This window comes from Leucopleurus acutus (genome assembly GCF_964270905.1).
Source record: "Leucopleurus acutus genome assembly, chromosome: 20".
Taxonomy (NCBI): domain Eukaryota; kingdom Metazoa; phylum Chordata; class Mammalia; order Artiodactyla; family Delphinidae; genus Leucopleurus; species Leucopleurus acutus.
The window spans coordinates 57,676,434-57,695,164 of NC_139162.1; the positions used below are offsets into that span (position 1 = coordinate 57,676,434).

At 44.6% G+C, this 18,731-nt stretch overlaps 2 protein-coding genes across 3 annotated transcripts in view; both read left to right on the top strand.

The window, feature by feature from the left end:
• Positions 1-17,131, top strand: part of LOC309977285 (uncharacterized protein) — a 127,550-nt gene extending 110,419 nt beyond the window's left edge. The window contains exons 1-2 of one of the 2 annotated variants that reach the window (XM_082863324.1): positions 12,868-12,974; positions 13,174-17,131. In XM_082863324.1, coding sequence (XP_082719450.1) covers positions 13,437-14,555 — 1,119 coding nt within the window. In that variant the 5' untranslated portion in view covers positions 12,868-12,974; positions 13,174-13,436 and the 3' untranslated portion in view covers positions 14,556-17,131. Of the gene's footprint in view, positions 1-12,867; positions 12,975-13,173 lie in introns of those variants that run through there. The other variant, XM_082863323.1, reaches the window with a different exon arrangement.
• On the top strand, positions 7,571-12,484 carry LOC309977286 (zinc finger protein 671-like). Its single transcript, XM_082863325.1, has 4 exons — positions 7,571-7,798; positions 9,857-9,895; positions 11,713-11,839; positions 12,375-12,484. Exons 1-4 carry the CDS (start codon positions 7,784-7,786, stop codon positions 12,467-12,469), a joined length of 276 nt encoding a protein of 91 aa, XP_082719451.1. The 5' UTR covers positions 7,571-7,783; the 3' UTR covers positions 12,470-12,484.
• Positions 17,132-18,731: the final 1,600 nt, after the last annotated feature.

Below are 18,731 nucleotides of genomic sequence, written 5' to 3' on the forward strand. Positions count from 1 at the left end.
TCTGGTTTGCAAACCTTGTGAACGATAAGCTGTCCTTTTGCTTTAAGATAACCCTTGGGTCTTCCCTGGTGGTGCAGTGGTTGAGAATCCTCCTGACAATACAGAGGACATGGATTCAAGCCCTGGTCTAGGAAGATCCCACATGCCATGGAGCAACTAAGCCCGTGCACCACAGGTGCTGAGCTTGTGCTCTAGAACCCACAAGCTACAACTACTGAGCCTGTGTGCCACAACTCCTGAGCTCACGTGCCACAACTACTGAAGCCAGTGCACCTAGATCCCATGCTCCGCAACAGGAGAAGCCACCACAATTAGAAGCCCGCGCACCGCAACGAAGAGTAGCTCCCACTCGCCGCAACTGGAGAAAGCCCACATGCAGCAACGAAGAACCAACACAGCCATAAATAAACAAACAAATAAAAGAATGATCTCTGAGAGCTGAGAGAGGCTGTGTACCTCCAAGAGTTACTGTGTTACAAAAAATAATAATAACCCTTGATTCGTTTCTGGGATTTTTTTCTAATTTAGGAGGGTAGTATAATCCCCACCCTTTACCTCCTGCATGTGACTAGGTTTCATGTGGACATCCGTGGATTGCTGAGACTCTCATTTTTAGGGTGTTGAGAGTTTAGCTAAGCTACTCCGTCGTGTTGCTACCTTGGCATCCATTTTGTTTGGCCAAGCAGCCTGCAGGGTCCTTAACCTGACACTTCCCCCTCATGAAATCACATGCCCTGTTAGCTATCCCCAACAATGCTGAGGAATATGGGACATCTTCTTTGGACAAGGGACCCAACTCAGGCTACTGCCAAATGCCCCTCCTCAAGCTGATTCTGGGAGGCAAATAATCTTCATATCCAGGGTAAGAAATTGGTGAGGTCCTTCAGACATTCCCAGGAGGCCTCGTGCAGCAATGCAAACTGAACCAAATATGGACTGACAGCTATTCTTTATCCTCTTGCTATTCCATCCTGAATAGCAAATACAAACTAGAGGTGCCCACAAAATCCGTTCACTGTTTCATTCTGTTGTCAATCCACAGCATACAGTAAATAGAACTCTATGTCCCTTAATCAATAAGAACTTTACCATCACAAACACCAGCAGTGTGAGCTGGAGAGTCCTGGGTCGGGTGACTCTGAGGGTGGAAAAATCAACCCAACCATTACAAGTCAATCAAATATACTCACTAAGAAGGGCAATCTCCACAAGCTGCCTGCAGAAGCCAGCTGGAGTCCTCTTTTCCAGAACTGGGTTATATCCCACCCAAAACAATCAGTGGGAAGGGAATGAGATACCCCAAAAATCAAGAGACGGGTGAGTCCTCCAGATGAAGGGAGGAAGCATAGCTTCCTGCCTGCTGAACACTGTACAGATGATTCATACACACTGCGGCACCCTGCCGTGTGGCAGAGGAGGGAAGGCTAACGTAACAGATACTGGCAACAACTTATTTCTGGCAAGGACTCCAGGAAGGTCTGGAAGTGCAAGGTGTATCATGAAAGCTTCCAATATATGTGGTACTTAAGAGAATCTCCCTAGGGGACTTTGGTGGTGCATTGCTTAAGAGTCCGCCTGCCAATGCAGGGGACACTGGTTCGAGACCTCGTCCAGGAAGATCCCACATGCCGCGGAGCAACTGGGCCTGTGCGTCACAGCTGCTGAGCCCGCATGCCACAGCTGCTGAGGCCCACGTGCCTAGAGCCCAGGCTCCACAACGAGAGGTCACCACAACGAGAAGCCTGCGAACTGCAGTGAGGAGTGGCCCCTGCTTGCCGCAACTAGAGAAAACCTGTGCACAGCAACGAAGAAGACCCAACTCAGCCAAAAAAAAAAAAAAAAAAAAAAAAGGTGCTGGACTTCCTAACCTTGAAAAAATATGTTCTTGGTGACACTTGGGTAGATAAAAGGCAGAATTCTGTGTTACCTAGGGCTTAGAATGAGACAAGGGCATCAGGCAGGGCACACAATGGGCTGTACAGGGACACAGTAAGCAACCTGGAGCTGTACAGAGCACCCTATGTATAGCAAGAGGTCTGGGGCTAGCTAGGTCTCTGAGGCTCCCCATGGATGACGTGGCTGGAATAATTTCATGGTGTCAGGGTCATAGAGGCTGTCTCCAGTTGCCTGGTATCCTGGCTCTAGGACATAAGGGATGGGGTATAGCAGTCCAGAGTGTGAGTGCCTGATATAGACAGTGATTGGGTGTGGACTTAATCAGCTGCTCCAAAAGGGGAAATGACTAGCATCAAGCCAGGGACTCAAAACTGGAGCAAGACAGTATTTTCATAAAACTATATATCAAAACACTGTAGTACTGTCATAAAGACAAACATTTAGACCAATGAAACAACAGAGTGCCCAGAACTGGAAGCCAATATATTTGATGAAATAATCGACAAGTGTGCTAAGACAATTCAATGGGAGGAGGAAAGTCTTTTTTTAATATTTATTATTTATTTATTTATTTGGCTGCGCCAGGTCTCAGTTGCATCACGTGGGATCTTCGTTGAGGCATATGGGATCTTTTAGTAGCGACATTTGGACTCTTGGTTGCAGCATGTGGGATCTATTTCCCTGACCGGGGATTGAACCTGGGCCCCCTGCATTGGGAGCGTGGAACCTTAGACACTGGACCACCAGGGAAGTCCTGGGAGGAGAAAAGTCTTATGAACAAATTGTAGTAAAGTGGATATCTGCATTCAAATGAATGAAATTGGACCCTTACCTTACACCACACCCAAAAATGAGCTCAAAATGGATCAAAGACCTAACAGTAAGATATAAACCCATAAACTCTTAGGTGAAGACAAAGGGAAAAAGCTTCATGATCCTGGATTTGGAAATAACTTCTTGGCATTGGAAAAACATAGGAAACAAAAGCAAAACTCGATAAAATTACAAACTTCTGTGCAAAGGACACAATCGACAGAGTGAAACGACAACCTATTGAATGGAAGAAAAACATTTGCAAATCATATATTTGATAAGTATCTAGATATACACAAAGAACTGCTACAACTCAACAATCAGAAAAGAATCTGATTTTAAAAGGGGAAAATATAGCCATTTAAAAAAAGAATATACAGGACTTCCCTGGCGGCTCAGTTGTTAAGAACACGCCTGCCAATGCAGGGACACGGGTTTGAGCCCTGGTCCGGGCAGATCCCACATGCTGTGGAGCAGCTAAGCCCGTGAGCCAAAACTACTGAGGCTGCGTTCTAGAGCCTGTGAGCCACAACTACTGAGCTTGTGTGCCACAACTACTGAAGCCTGTGCCTACAGCCTGTGCTCCGCAACAAGAGAAGCCACCGCAATAAGAAGCCCATGCACCGCAACGAAGAGTAGCCCCCACTCGCTGCAACTAGAGAAAGTCCACGTAACAACGAAGACCAAACACAGCCAAAAATAAATAAATAAATAATTAATTAATTAAAAAAAAAGAATATACACAATTGGCCAAGAAGTATGTGATCATTAATCATTAGGGAAATGCTAAATAAAATCACAATGAGACACTACACATTCATTAGGATAGCTACTAGTAAACATGAAATGGAAAATAAAATTATGTTGAAGAGGATGTGGAGATACTGGAACTCTGTGGACCTTTGATGGGAACATAAAATGTACAGCCAATAAAGGAAACAGTTCAAAATACTAAAAATAGAATGACCAGGACTTCCCTGGTGGTGCAGTGGTTAACAATCTGCCTGCCAATGTGGGGGACATGGGTTTGAGCCCTGGTCCGGGAAGATCCCACATGCCGTGGAGCAACTAAGCCCACGTGCCACAACTACTGAGCCCACGTGCTGCAACTACTGAAGCCCATGCGCCTAGAGCCCGTGCTCTGAAACAAGAGAAGCCACCACAATGAGAAACCCACGCACCACAACAAAGAGTAGCCCCGCTCGCCGCAACTAGACAAAGCCCGTGTGCAGCAACAAAGACCCAATGCAACAAAAAATAAATTAAATAAATTAATTTATTTAAAAGAAATAGAATGACCATATGATTCAGCAATTCCACTTCTGGCTATACACCCAAAAGAATTGAAAGCAGAATCTCAAGGAGATATTTGTGCAGTCATTCTCACAGCTGCACTCTTTACAACAGCTAAAATATGGAAACTAAGGAAGTGTCCATCAAAGGAAGAATGCATGAGGATGTGGTATATGCATACAATGGAGTATTATTCAGCCTTAAAAAGGATGGGAATTCTGAAACATGACACATGATAGATTAATCTTGAGATTATTATAACTGAAGTAAGGTATTCACAAAAAGACACAAACTGGGGACTTCTCTGGTGGCGCAGTGGTTAAGAATCCACCTGCCAATGCAGGGGACACGGGTTCGATCCCTGGTCTGGGAAGATCCCACATGCCACACAGCAATCAAGCCCGTGTGTCACAACTACCGAAGCCCGTGTGCCTAGAGCCCATGCTCCGCAACAGAAGTCACCGCAGTGAGAAGCCCGTGCAGTGCAACGAATAGCCCCTGCTCACTGCAACTAGAGAAAGCCCACGTGCAGCAACGAAGACCCAATGCAGCCAAAAATAAATAAATAAAAAAAAATAAATTGTAAAAAAATCACTTTAAAAAATATAAATAAAATGAAATACATAAGATAGCAAGTTTTATGTATGTGTGTTTTAACACAGTAAGAAGGGGAAAAAAACCCCCAAAGTACATAATATGTACTTCACAATGCCATTCAGAGCAGACTTTTGGCTGAAGTCCTTTCCCCATTTGCTTCCTTCATAAGTTCTCTCTCTGGTGTGAATTTTTTGGAGCCAAATGAATGAGAGTTTTGGCTATAGACTTTCCAACATTCACTGCACTCAGAAGGCATTTCTCCAGTGTAAATTCAACGATGTTTAATGAGGCCAGAATCATATGTAAAGAAGTTCCCATATTTGCTGTTCTTTTTTTTTTTTTTTGGCTGCGTTCAGTCTTTGTTGATGTACGCAGGCTTTCTCTAGTTGCTTCGAGCAGGGGCTACTCTTCTTTGTAGTGCACAGGCTTCTCATTGAGGTGGCTTCTCTTGTTGCGGAGCACCAGCTCTAGGAGCACGGGCTTCAGTACTTGTGGCACGTGGGCTCAGTTGCTCCGATGTATGTGGGATCTTCCTGGACCAGGGATAGAACCCGTGTCCCCTGCATTGGCAGGCGAATTCTTAACCACTGCACCACCAGGGAAGTCCCCCATATTCGCTGTTCTTATAAGGCCTTGTATCAACATGAACTTGCTGGTGTGTAACAAATCTGGCGTTTTACTACAAAATTTCTCACATTAGCTGCACTAATAAAGCCTTTCTCTAGTGGTATTTGTCCAATGTCTCATGAGTGTGGAGCTGCAACGAAAGAATTTCCTACATCAAAACACTCATAAGACCTTTCTCCAGTATGAATTCTCTGATGTCTAATGAGTGACATGGTACCTTCACACACACATAACCTGACACATATACTTGAGCTGTTTTGCAGAAACTCAGACCCCCACCCAGGTGGAGGATGCTGACCACAACCGTTATATTCCAGAAACATCACCCTCTTACCTCAACACCAACCAATCAGAAGAAGGTCCACGAGCTGCATCCCTCAACCCTCTAAATGCCCGTCCCTAAAATCTATCAGGAAGTTTGGGTCTTTTGAGCTACAGCTGCTTGTTCTCCTTGCTTGATACCCTGCAATTAACACTGTACTTTCCTTCACTACAACCCAGTGTTAGTAGATTAGCTTTGCTGCACAGCGGGCTAGTAGACCCAAGTTCAGTTTGATAGCAGACATTAGACATTTTAAAAATATCTGCTACCTACAGCCTTGCGGTTTCAAGAGTCCCCCTTGTAACTACGCAGACATTTCCAACTCCAGTCAATCCTTGCTTTACAAGCACCCTTACCTCATGACAGCTCCAATTATAATTCTTCATTAAAAATTTATGGAACTAACTGTGACCTTCTGTTTTTTGCCTTTATAACCTTCCTCCATTTTGTAGTCCAGGGAACCACAATTTTAGTGCTTCTCAAAACTGTGTCTCCCAGGCTGCAGTCCTAACAAGCCCCAAATAAATGTGTCTTAACTTCAATCAGGTATTCGTTTCCGAAATTTTGGTTAACACTCATAACACATAAAAGTATTATGCAATAGACTATGTTGTCATTAATTTTTACTGTCCATCTCCTTTGACCAGAAAGTCAGACTCATGAGGGTAGGGATATTTGTCTCTTTGGATCTTGATGGGTCCCATGCAGCCAAAATAGTGCTTGGAATGGAGTAGGCACTTAATGAGTGCTTGTTAAGGAGGGTATAAATATGATGGCACAGATGCCCTGTTTTTTTTAGCATTCTGGCAAAGATATCTGCTCTCTCTATGTCACCCTTCAAGCTGGCATTGTTTGGTATACTAAAAAAATGATTTAAATAAATAAATAATAAACACAACTTGGAGAGTTATATCCACAGATTAGCCAATTTTCTTGTGTACCTACGTGCTCAGCTTCATTCCCTCATTCTCAAACTTCAGTGTTCCTTCAGTCTTCATTGAGATCCTAACCTCTTTCACATGGTCAAGAGCTATTTTGGCCACCACTTTTGAATAACTAAATAATGATTGATTTCAGCAATTTCAACATTTCACAAATATTTTCCTGAGATAAGCTCAACTCTCCATGCATTTTCACTGCACTTGCAGGTGAAATTATATTGACTCCCCAGCAAGGAAAGGAGATCATGTAATCCAATCCTTTATCTCTGGGTTCAGATGCTCCCTTTCCAAATAAACTATGAGCCACTCTCCTGACAGAAAGTTACATATGGTAAGTCCCTCTTCCTTTTCAGATATGTAGATCTTAGCTTCTAGAGAAGAACTGAATACATATTAAAATGTGGAGCAAGAAATATGTGTCGGTCCCTGAATGGGACAGTGTCACAGGCTTTCCGTTTTTTTGTGATGGAATCAGAGACACAGCGCCTGGTCCACCTGCTTCTGGCTGCCCCACATCCCTCCTCTGTCTTGCCCGGCATGGCCCTGTCTGAAGTCTTTACTTTCTTGACACTGACCTAACACAGTGAGGCTCATAAGTTGAGTCTAAAGCTTCAGCTTACATGAACTGGAAGATCAACAAGACAATGTTTATTGGACTCCAGCTCAGCATGGATGCACTTTCTGTCTGAGCGAAAACCCGGTATCATGTGCCCATTTGGTTTTGCCGGTTTGGGGAACATCTGAAATATTATTGTCACTGTACCTCTCTGTGATCAGCACAGACTACATTTCAAGGAAATCTGGGTGCGTCCCCTTTAAGAAACGTGAAACCCCGCCCCGTGCTCACAGCCTTTGTACTTCCCAGCAACCCTCCGGGTGAGGCGGAACATTTCTCTGGAGGTTGGGGGTCACCACCTCTTGCCGGGGACGGGAGCGTTGTGAACTACATTACCCTGAAAGCACTGCGCCGCGCGTCAGGGGCACTGGACCAATGAAGACTCGGGAAGAGGCACTTCTGTTCTGGAGGACGGCGTTTGGGCGGGCCTTCCGGCGTGGATCGGCGACATTTTGTAAACACGGATCTGTTCACTGGTGGTGAGGTTGAGGACGCTGGTCTAGCCCGAGACCAAGGAACTAGGAAGCTGCTGTGCCAGCTGCTCTGAGGCAGCTCTGAGGCGGGTCTAAGGCTCGGCGTGGGCGCCATCCAGCCTGACTCTGTTGCGGGGCCGGGACGGGGGCTGCAGTGCCCGGGCCCCACCTTCGCACACAGACTCCCTTGGCGGCGGCAGCGCTGATGGGTCCGATTCAGGTAAACGCTGCGCCCTCAGGGCCCTCCCCCAACTCTTCTCATTCTGCACTGTTTCTGATCTTACCAATTTTTTCTTACGCGTGTCCTATGTTTATATTTATTCGTGCCCCCAAACCTTGGTTTTCCGAATTTTAAAATAATGACCTGCGTGGAGAAAAATTGCACAGAACTTATACATACAGTTGATTAAGCAGCTCTAAAATTAGTATCTGTTAAGCGCTGAGGTCAAAAAATGCGATCCCAGAAGCCGCCAGTGGGGTCCTTCAAAACAATTATACCCATCCCTCAAAAGTTAAAGTATTGTCTGTTGTTTAAAGTAAGAGTTTCCTTGCTTTTCTTGATAGTTTTGCCAACTATGTGGAAAATATTCGATGGCTGTAGTTTAGTTCCGGTCGCTTGTATTAAAACTTAATTAATGGAATCGTATAAGTATTATGATGTGTTTTTCTTCATTTGCACAATATGGTGTGACCTTACGCATGTTTTTCATGCAGGGTATCTATTTTCCTTTTTGTGTAGTATTCTGTAGATATGAATACATGAGTAAAATGTCTGTACGTTTTCCTGTTGAAGGCCTTTTTTTGCCTATGGTTTTTTGTTTGGGTTTTGTTTGGTTTTTTTTTTTTTTCGGTTTGCTTTCTGTATCTATAAGCACTAGTACTGTAGCCATACTTGGAATGTGTTCTGGAGTATATAAAGCACACATCTGTCTAGTTTATATGTTAAAATTTTTATTGTATTTAAATTAACATTTCCACTTACTCATCTTGTTTTGCTCTGTGTTACTAATTTTAACTTAGTTCTTTGAATGAAAATTATACTTAAACTATTTCATAATTATATTTTGACACACACTTATGCCTTACATAAACTTACTTTTTTACAGTCTGCACACACACAGAGGGTTTTCGTGTTTTAAGAGATTGCGCTCTTCCACTAATATTTATTTTACTGTTAAATAATTTTCCTCTGGTGATCTTGTAAGAGAAAATGATTAAAATATTTTGTTAAAATACTTGTTTTAAGAGGGCTGAAAAGAATCATTGTAAGGATAAAAAGTCATAATGCTTCGAAACCCTAGCAGGATATTAAGAGCTCAAGAAGATATTTCCATGTCTATGAGGATGGAATAGAGGCTAGGTCCTATATCTTATTTCCTTTCTCTTAAGTTTAAAGAGTCCAAAATGAGGTCCAGTTATCCCCAACTGCTGGAGGCCAAGCACTTTTACTGATTCTAGGAACAACCCCTTTATCAGAGATTCATTTTGAATGCATAGTCAGAAAAATGGTGGTTCTGTTCTCTTCCACCAGAGAGAAAAGCATGTAGGAAATTACAGATAATCTGAATATTTATGGAAAATTTAACACCAAAGAATATGGATAAGTATTAAAAGTACATATTCTTAAATTATCCTATACAATGTTATAGTAATTTCAAATCAGAATTTAATCTATGGATTATGTAAGCTGGGATTTTATATAAAACAATAATTTTTAATATAACCAGAGTAAAATTTGAAAAGGAAGTATAAGAACTCCTGGCCACCTGTTAGGGCCAGCTACAAGCTATGGGAAGAGAAAAATATGATATAGGCAAGGGACAAACAGATAGAAAAAGGGAAACAAATGGAAGTGTCTGGAAGTGTAAGAAACAGACCTGTACGTAAAATGAGACTAAATTTTGATATTTGTTGCTCAGGGCTTTAATAGTGCTATATGACCTGCCAACACCACTTCCTCGTCAACACGATCCCTTATTCTTCTGGCTCACTGGGCTTCAGTCACACCATCCTCGTGGGTGCTGCTCAAACACACCAGGCATGACTCTGACAGAGAGGATTTTCACCTTTTTGTCCCACTTCTGGGAAGCCTTTTCTCAAGTTATCCATGTGACTTTATGGCACAACTCTATAACATTTTCTGCCCTCTTTTACATGCTTTATTTTTCCCTTGAGCATTTATCTTTGACTTCAGTATTAAACGGTTCACTCATTAATCTTCTTTTTCGTCTATGTTGGTGATGGGAATTAAAGTTACATGGCCCTGCTCTTCCCACAGGTTCCACACTCAGCAGAACCACTTATGGACACTGCACTGGTGAGTGTCAGGTGTCCTGGAACTCTTTTGCTGCCACCCTTCCTGGCCTTGGTATCTCAAGACCCTAGAGAAACCGTCAGCCCAGGTTTCTAAGTCCAGGCCAGAGGTTATATGGACAGATACCCATTTTTGGCAGCCAGTGGACTGAGATGTGAAAGGTTGTCTTAGGTACAGGGGTTAGTATGTACAAATGCTTGGGGATGAGAGTGAGATGGGAGTGTTCTAGGACTTCTAGGTCTCTATTAATGTCTGGTGAGGATGGAGAGCAAGGGGGCCAGAGTCAGGCCTAGAGTGGTACTTTGAGAAGTTGTACCTAGAATGGTACTCTCAAAAGTCTGTTCTGAGAGTGATAGCAGCCATGGTATATTTGGAACAGAGGAGAAAAATGATCTTACTTAGGATTTAAAAGGCTACCCCTGGGTGCAGAATGCAGAACAGACTGGGGGAGAGGAAGACAAGGAGATTATCAGGAGGCTGTTGCAGTCATCCAGATAAGCATTGGTTGTGGCTGGACAGGGTGGGTGGATGTGGAGGTAGGAGAAACACTTGGCTTCTGGATTTGCTTTTAAAGTAGGGGCTGACCAGATTTTCTAAGGTAGAGGGATCACAGATGACTCCAGAGTTTTTTCCCTTTGCATCTGGGAGTGTGGAAGTACCATCAAACTGAGATGCAGAAGTCAGTGGTAGGAGTCCTTTTTACCGAGAGTATTAGGATTTGGGTTTTGGCCATGTTGAGTTTCAGCTGTTTCAGTGACTCCCAAGTATAGGAGACAAGTGGACAGCTGAACATGCAGATCTAGAGTGCTGGGGAGGGTTCAGGATGCATTAGGGGACAAGGGAGGAAAGGGGGGCTGTGGGTGTCACAAAAACATTCAAGGAACAGGACTGATCATCAGTGACACAGAAGGGGGTGGTGAAAGTCCAGCAGGTGGCCCAGGTTTTCATGGGAGAGTGGCTGTGAAATTGATGCAAAGGGAAAGCAGAAATGGAGGTGAAGTGATAGTGAAGTCAGGCTGCTGTTATTTCTCCTCCTATGCACTCACCAGACTTTTGTGGTGGAACTTGGGGAGTTTCTGTCACAGTGTCAGATGAGTTTACCTTAGGTGTGTCAAGTGGGTGTGGATTTTAAATGGGTGTTTAAAGGTTCTAATTGGTGAAGAGACATAGTGAGGAATACAGAAGTGGAACCAGACCAGGGGTATTTAGATCTGCATGTTTTGACTGAGGTTAAAGTCAGGAACAAGGCCTGGTGGGGAAGCCTTCAGAACAGGGCTGGGGAACCACCAGTGGAGAGATGGGGTACGGTGGGATCCAGTTGCATTGGCAGGCACTTTCTGATGCCATGTGCAGAGGATATGTGAGGAGGCAGGAGACATGCCAATTTTGTGGGCCGGGTGGTGGTGATGGGGATCAGATGTATGAGGAGTTAGCCAGTGAGTAATACGCATGTGGGGAAGGTGTGTGACCACGTTGCCCCAGGGCCCTCATACAAGGAATTTGAGAGGACAATGAGCCCAAGTTTGTTTGTGTCTAGGTAACGTGATCCTGGGGACTCTCAGGCTGTTGTCGCGCAAGAGAGGGAGGGGGCCCTGCATACCAGGTCCACAGCTTAGATGGCATCTATCTGTCCACCTGCCTGTTGCTGCTGAGAGTTGTACCTAGTGCTCAAGGAAGCACGAAGAGTTATTCAGTACCAGTGCCCTCTGAGTTAGGGAGCTGGGGAGGATGATGAACCCAGAGTGAGTATGGGTTAGGGGTACTTATGGGGTCCTGGGGAGAGAGGCTGCTTATGGAGACATCTGTCCCTGTCATCACAGGGCTCTGTGACCTTTGAGGACGTGGCTGTGTACTTTTCCCAGGAGGAATGGAGGCTTCTTGATGAGGCCCAGAGATTCCTGTACCATGATGTCATGCTGGAGACCTTTGCACTTGTTGCATCATTGGGTAAGGCCCTCACACCTATCCCAGCATCCTGGGCAGGCCTCTGCCTTTCCCCTTTTTTCCAAAGGCAAGTCTGTTTTTTCACAGCTAGACAGTGTGCACATCTCTATTACTGCTTCCCTGTCATCTGTGCTGTCGGTGCTAAGGCTAAGTGTGTATATGACCTCCTTTCACAAGTAGACCTAATGCCAAGTGCTCTGAAGTTTTTTCAGTGAAGGTTTTCTGTGTCAGATGACTTGGAATTAGTCCAGTGGGTTTCATTAGTCTCAGCCACTCCCTGCTAAGTTGACTGTAGACCCATGCCACCTCTGTACTCCATGTTATGCCCTTTTCTGGCTGTCATTTTCTGGGGCCTGACAGTACCAGGAATTGCTCGGACCCGACATGGTCACTTTTTGTGGGGTCCACCTGGCTGTTGCTGTGATATTCTCCTCAAAGATTCAATATGTGATACTGTTTTTCTTTCCTTAGATTGTTTTGGAATTGATTGCCCTTGTGGGCCAGTGTTGACTGCTCACCTGTCCTGTCTTTCCCTTAGGACTTGCATTTTCTAGGTCGCATGTTGTCCAAGTGAAGCTGAGAGGAGAACCCTGGGTACTTGACAGAGTGGACATGACTCCAGGCACAACATGAGGGGCTCAAAGTGAACCTGGGTCTGGTGATTGGTATCAGGGGAAGGATGTGATATTATGGTTGGAGTCAAGTCATATCAGGAACATGTCCTGTGCCTAGCACTGTTTTGGTGCCAAGGACAGTGACTGTGTACCTCATTTCTATCTTTCCTACCCATTCTTGACACTTTACTTCTTCTGTCATATCTACTCTGACTTCGAACCCAGGATTATCCCTCACTTCTCTGTCTTCCATTCCGCATTGGTCCTCTCCATCCTCACTCCTCTGTGCTTTTCAGTATTGGCCTACACTTAACGTGTCATGAGTTCTGCACCTATCCTCAAAATAGTCCTTGAACACAAGCTACTCAGTGACAATCGGATTTTCCTGGGCCTGGACACAGCTTTCCATACAGCACACATGTGTCACCAGCAACCAAGGCCCTGGTGAAAACCGTTCCTAGAGGAGTGAGTTGTGGACCCCAGCTCCTCCGTGTGCTCCACCCCATCCTTGTGCCTTTTGCCTGGTGAGTCCTCCCTGTTCTGTGACGTGGAGAGGCACAGTCCTGCACAGCTGCGCTTTCTTTACCTGCCCCCAGCTCCCTTGTCCTGAAAACAGTCCCATGGATTATTTCCTTGGTATGTCAGACACATATTTGATATTTGTGATGGGGCTGCCTCCTACCAAAATCTACATGAAGTTCATACATATGTCTGTGCTTTCAGGTTGTTGGCATGGAGCAGAGGTTAAGGAGACACCTTCTGAGCAGAATGTTTTTGTAGAAGTGCCACGAATAAATACTTCAAAGACAAACCTGTCCACCCAGGAGGCCTATCCCTGGGAGAGGTGTAGCCCAGACTTAGAAGGTGGTTTGCATCTAGCTGAGGACCTCGGAACAAACCCTGGCCAGAAACTGTGTGGGTCAAGTGTGAAATTTCACCAGCACAGTGGAAAGAAACTCTTTAGAAGAGATGTGGGTAAGGCCTTTATGAACAGCCACATAGTCCATGCATCCAAGAAGTCTTCCACATGCCAGGAGGCTGGGAAGAATTTCCCTGGTAGCTCTAGCCTTCTCCAGCACCAGGTCACTCCACAAAAGGACGCCGAATGTGTGGAAGCCTTTCACAATGAACAAAGGTACTATAAGTGCAGTGAATGTGGTAAAGCCTTCTGCCGCAAGTACAGGCTTGCTCAGCACCAGAGAGTCCACACTGGAGAGAGGCCTTATGAATGCAGTGAATGTGGGAAAACCTTCAGTTATAAACACATACTTATTCAGCACCAGAGAGTCCACACTGGAGAAAGGCCTTATGAGTGCAGGGAATGTGGGAAAGCTTTTAGCAACAAACCCACACTTGTTCGGCATCAGCGAATTCACACTGGAGAAAGGCCTTATGAGTGTAGTGAATGTGGCAAATTCTTTAGCCAAAGCTCCAGCCTCAGTGAACATCAGAGAATTCACACTGGATCACGGCCTTATAAATGCAATGAATGTGGAAAATTCTTTACGTCCAACTCCAACCTAATTAAACACCGGCGAGTTCACACAGGCACAAGGCCTTATGAGTGCAGTGAATGTGGGAAATTCTTTAACCAAAGTCCCAGCCTCATTAAACATCAGAGAATCCACACTGGTGAACGGCCATATGAATGCAGTGAATGTGGGAAACTTTTTAGCCAAAGCTCTACTCTCATTAAGCACCAGAGAGTTCACACTGGAGTAAGGCCTTATAAATGCATTGAATGTGGGAAGCTTTTTAGCCAAAGCTTTGGCCTCACTCAACACCAGAGAATTCACACTGGAGAAAGACCATATGAGTGCACTGAATGTGGGGAATTCTTTAGCCAAAACACCCAACTTACTCAACACCGAAAAGTTCACACTACAGAGAGGCCTCTTGAGTGTAGCAAATGTGGAAAAGTCTTCAGTCAAAGGTCTGCTCTGACTGAGCACCAGAAACTTCACAGCCCAGACAGACCCTTTGAGTGCAGCGAATGTAGGAAAGCTTTCAGCCGAAGGTCTAACCTCATTCGTCACCAGAAAGTTCATACTGGAGAAAGGCCTTCAAATGATATGAGGAGAGCAGTGAATGAGCTGTCTCCTTAGTTAATACATCATACTGAATAGGCTCTGTGAGAGAGTCATCAACTGGAAGTTGAATGCCATACATCTGAACAGCCCTAGTGTGTAAATTGCCTGTGAGTACCAGGTTCAGAGGAAGCTTTTAAGGAGCTACACTCTACTTTCTAACCTGTGCAGGGCCCTTGCCAGACTAACGTCAGTGTGAGTTTCTGTGGTAAAAATCATCTTACCTCTACCAAGTGGCAGTCACCTCAGTGTAATCAGGGTAGGTAGACCTCTGTTTTCTCGCATCCTGTGGAGGGAAGCATGAGTAGCCTGAGCACTTGGGTGTTACCATTCTCTTGTGTCTAACTGACTAGGCCATGGACTTAACCAGCTTTGACCAAGGTGACCCAGTCTGGGTTCTGCTGGTGGCTTACAGAGGGTTACCTTTTTCAGTGGCATTGTTTCATGTCATATTCCGGATGGATTTTTCTAGCTCTATGTCACCTGTTTGGGAATTTTGTATACCTCAGTGGGGATAGTATCATGGCAGAGAATAGTTTTCATTGCAGTTTGTGTCTAATTTGCATTGCTGTCCAAGGCCTCCTGCAGGGCTTTGTGGGAATAATGTTGTGACCTGGATATCAGAATTTTTGGTGGGTCCTTACATCACCCTTAGATGAGGAGAGTTGTGAGAACCACCAGTGTTTATTTGTTTGTTTCTTTTTGTGTCATACATGGGCCTCTCACTGTTGTGGCCTCTCCCATTGTGGAGCACAGGCTCCGGACGCACAGGCTCAGCGGCCATGGCTCACGGGCCCAGCCGCACTGCAGCATGTGGGATCTTCCCAAACTGGGGCACGAACCCATGTCCCCTGCATCAGCAGGCAGACTCTCAACCACTGCGCCACCAGGGAAGCCCCACCAGTGTTTTTTGGAGCAGCATGAGTTGTTCTCTTTTTCACAGAGGATGTCACATCATACCCCCTGTACTGTTCAAGAGAAGAAGTTCTCTAAGTCCAGCTGGAAAAGAGCCATGAGCCATAATGTGCATAACGTCATAGGCTGGTGTCGCTGAGCGTTAGATTACAGACATTAGGTGGGAACCATATTTGGTACAGAAACACTCAGGGAATTAGTAGGAAGTGAGAGACAAGCAAACAAGTAGGGATGAGCCTTTTCTAAAGCTGCATCCAGTAAAGCAACTGTACTCTGATAAAAAGACAAATTGCTGTAATTTGGGATCTTTAGGAAAATAAAAAATAAAGTTGCATTCACAAATGTACCGGGATTATGGCCATAAAGGATAAAGTTTTTGCAGAAATCCTTAGGAGGTACAGGGCTGTTTCTCTTCTCCTGAGGTCCAAGTCAGTGTCAGACTGAATACTGTAAAGGTTTTAGGATCCCACAGCATCTCCAAATTGTTTATCTCAAGGCCGTTGCTGCAGTGAAAAGAAAAAATGAGGAAGGGGAAAATCGTGTAATCCTGGCATGTTATTTTTATGACTCGGGAAGAGGTCCTGGATAACTCAAGTAGAAACACCTTTCATTGCTATAAAGACAGGTGTCTTTATTGCTACTGTGACAGTCCCTCCCATGAGACAAGAAGAGTTGATGGAGTTGATGTGTTGGTTTCCAGAGTTCTACTTTTCCAAAAAGGAGATTCAGATTTTTATGTGAAGCCAATTTTTATTAAAATTTAATCGAGCTATATCGTTGGTAGGCACTCAACTGAATATACTTAAAATGTACAGCTTGGTAAGTTTTAGTATGTGTAAAATCACAACCATCATTATAATAACAAACATCCATCAGTTCCATATCTACCTTGACATCTCTCCATGGGTTCCTAGGCAACTACTCTTGACTTTCTTTCACATTCAATTAGTTAATGTTTTCTAGAGTTTTAATATCATTGGAATCTTAATGTGTTTACTTTTGTATTTGTCTTTTTCTTTCATGGTGCATGATTATCTTGAGAATCATCCAAGTTGCTGATGTGAATAGTTCTGTTTTTTTTTCTTTTTGCCATGCCACAAGGCTTGTGGGATCTTAGTTCCCTGACCAGGGACTGAACCCAGGCCCTGAGTGGTGAAAGCACGGAGTCCTAACCACTTGACCACTAGGGAATTCCATAATAGTTTATTGTTTTAATTCCTGAAAAATACACTGTTTGGATATACCACCCTTTGATTGTTTATCCATTCATCTGTTAAATGATGGGGTTTTGTGGTTTGTTTCTGGTTTGGCTATCACAGATAATCTTATTATGAATGTACATAAAATCCTTTATATGAATATATGGTTTCATCTTCTAAAGTGAATGACTGGATCCTTTTGCATTCCCATCAATTGTATGGGAGGATTCAAGTTCCCCTATATCCTTCACCTGTACTTGGTTGTTATATTAAATGTATTAAATATTAACCTGTTTTAAAAGTGTGTAGAGTTATCTTACTGTGGTCTGATGACATTTCCCTAATGGTTCATCATGTTGAACATTTTTAATGTGTTCATTTGCCAGCTGTGTATCTTAGATGTTCACAGTAGTTATTTTCCAACTGGTAGTGAATGTTGGCTGATATTTCCCTTTTTATAATAACTAAGAAGACAATAAAAGAAATGTGTTAGAACTTGAGTTTTCTGAAGTTACTTTGCTGGGTGGAATGTTTGTGCTATTCCCAGCGTACAGTCCCCATTAACTTTTTCTCCATTACTTTTTTTTTTAATTGATTTTTGGCTGGGTTGAATCTTCGTTGGTGGGAGCAGGCTTTCTCTAGTTGCGGCGAGCGGGGGCTGCTCTTCGTTGCGGTGTGCAGGCTTCTCATTGCGGTGGCTTCTCTCGCTGCGGAGCACAGGTTCTAGGCATGCAGGCTTCAGTAGTTGTAGCTCATGGCCTCTAGAGCACAGGCTTAGTAGTTGTGGCACATGGGCTTAGTTGTTCTGTGGAATGTGACATCTTCCCGGACCAGAGCTTGAACCCGTGTCCCCTGCATTGGCATGCAGATTCTCAACCACTGCACCACCAGGGAAGCCCCATTACTTTCTTAAGTCTAGACAAGTAATAAAACAATGAGTCGACCCTTGGTTGTAGTGTTTGCCAATTTCCCTGGTACACATACTCCAACTGGCAATTTCAAGTTGTGAACATGAGGTTGTTACCAAACCAGGTAGCATTTCCAGAGGTGCACAAGCCAAACACTGAGACACCAAGGTTTGCGGGAGAGAAAAAATTCATTCACAGGGCAGCTAATGGAGGAAACAGGAGAGCAAGCCTGAGATCCACCTCCCTGGAGTTGGGGTCCTTGAGTTATTTATGGGATAAAGACACAAGGTGGTCTTAGGTGTGGGGAAAGGTGATAGGGTGTGAGAAAATGTGAGGTGATTGGTGTGTGTGGATGTATCTGCATTACATGTTTCTTCATGGGATGCATGTTCAGAAATAGTCACTTTGCATGATCTGAGGGTGGAGGTTTTGGCCATCTGATGTCCAAAGGGCATTCACTGAACACTTGTGCAGGCCAAATTTTATGGGTTGGTAGTTACAATCAGTCTTAACTAGCTCAAAGTGTGTAAGAGCTGACTCTTAAGTTCCTAAAATGACAACTGGGTGGACTTCCCTGGTGGCACAGTGGTTAAGAATCTGCTTGCCAGGCTTCCCTTGTGGCACAGTGGTTGAGAGTCCGCCTGCCAATGCAGGGGACACGGGTTCATGCCTCGGTCTGGGAAGATCCCACATGCCGCGGAGAGGCTGGGCCTGTGAGCCATGGCTGCTGAGCCTGCGCGTCCGGAGCCTGTGCTCCGCAACGGGAGAGGCCACAACAGTGAGAGGCCCACGTACCGCAAAAAAAAAAAAAAGAAGAATCTGCCTGCCAATGCAGGGAACACAGGTTCAAGCCCTGGTCCGGGAGGATCCCACACGACGTGGAGCAATTAAGCCAACGTGCCTAGAGCCCGTGCTCTGCAATGAGAAGCCACTGCAATGAGAAGCCGGTGCACCACAACGATGAGTAGTCCCTGCTCGCCACAAGTAGAGAAAGCCCACATGCAGCAACAAAGACTCAAGACAGCCAAAAACAAAAACAAAAACAACGGGCTCCCTTTACTATAGTGATCCATACATCAGAGGTGTTATTTACAGGGGTTGTTAGGGAGTCTTGTGATATTACTTAGGCCATATGAAGCTTGGAGCATATGCAACTAAAGAGAGAAAAAAGC

Bases quoted from the DNA above. Each gene is read 5' to 3' on its own strand.
- LOC309977286 (XM_082863325.1), top strand. The intron at 9,896-11,712 runs GTGAGTGTCAGG...CTGTCATCACAG, and splicing joins CACTTATGGACACTGCACTG to GGCTCTGTGACCTTTGAGGA. The intron at 11,840-12,374 runs GTAAGGCCCTCA...TCTTTCCCTTAG, and splicing joins TGCACTTGTTGCATCATTGG to GACTTGCATTTTCTAGGTCG.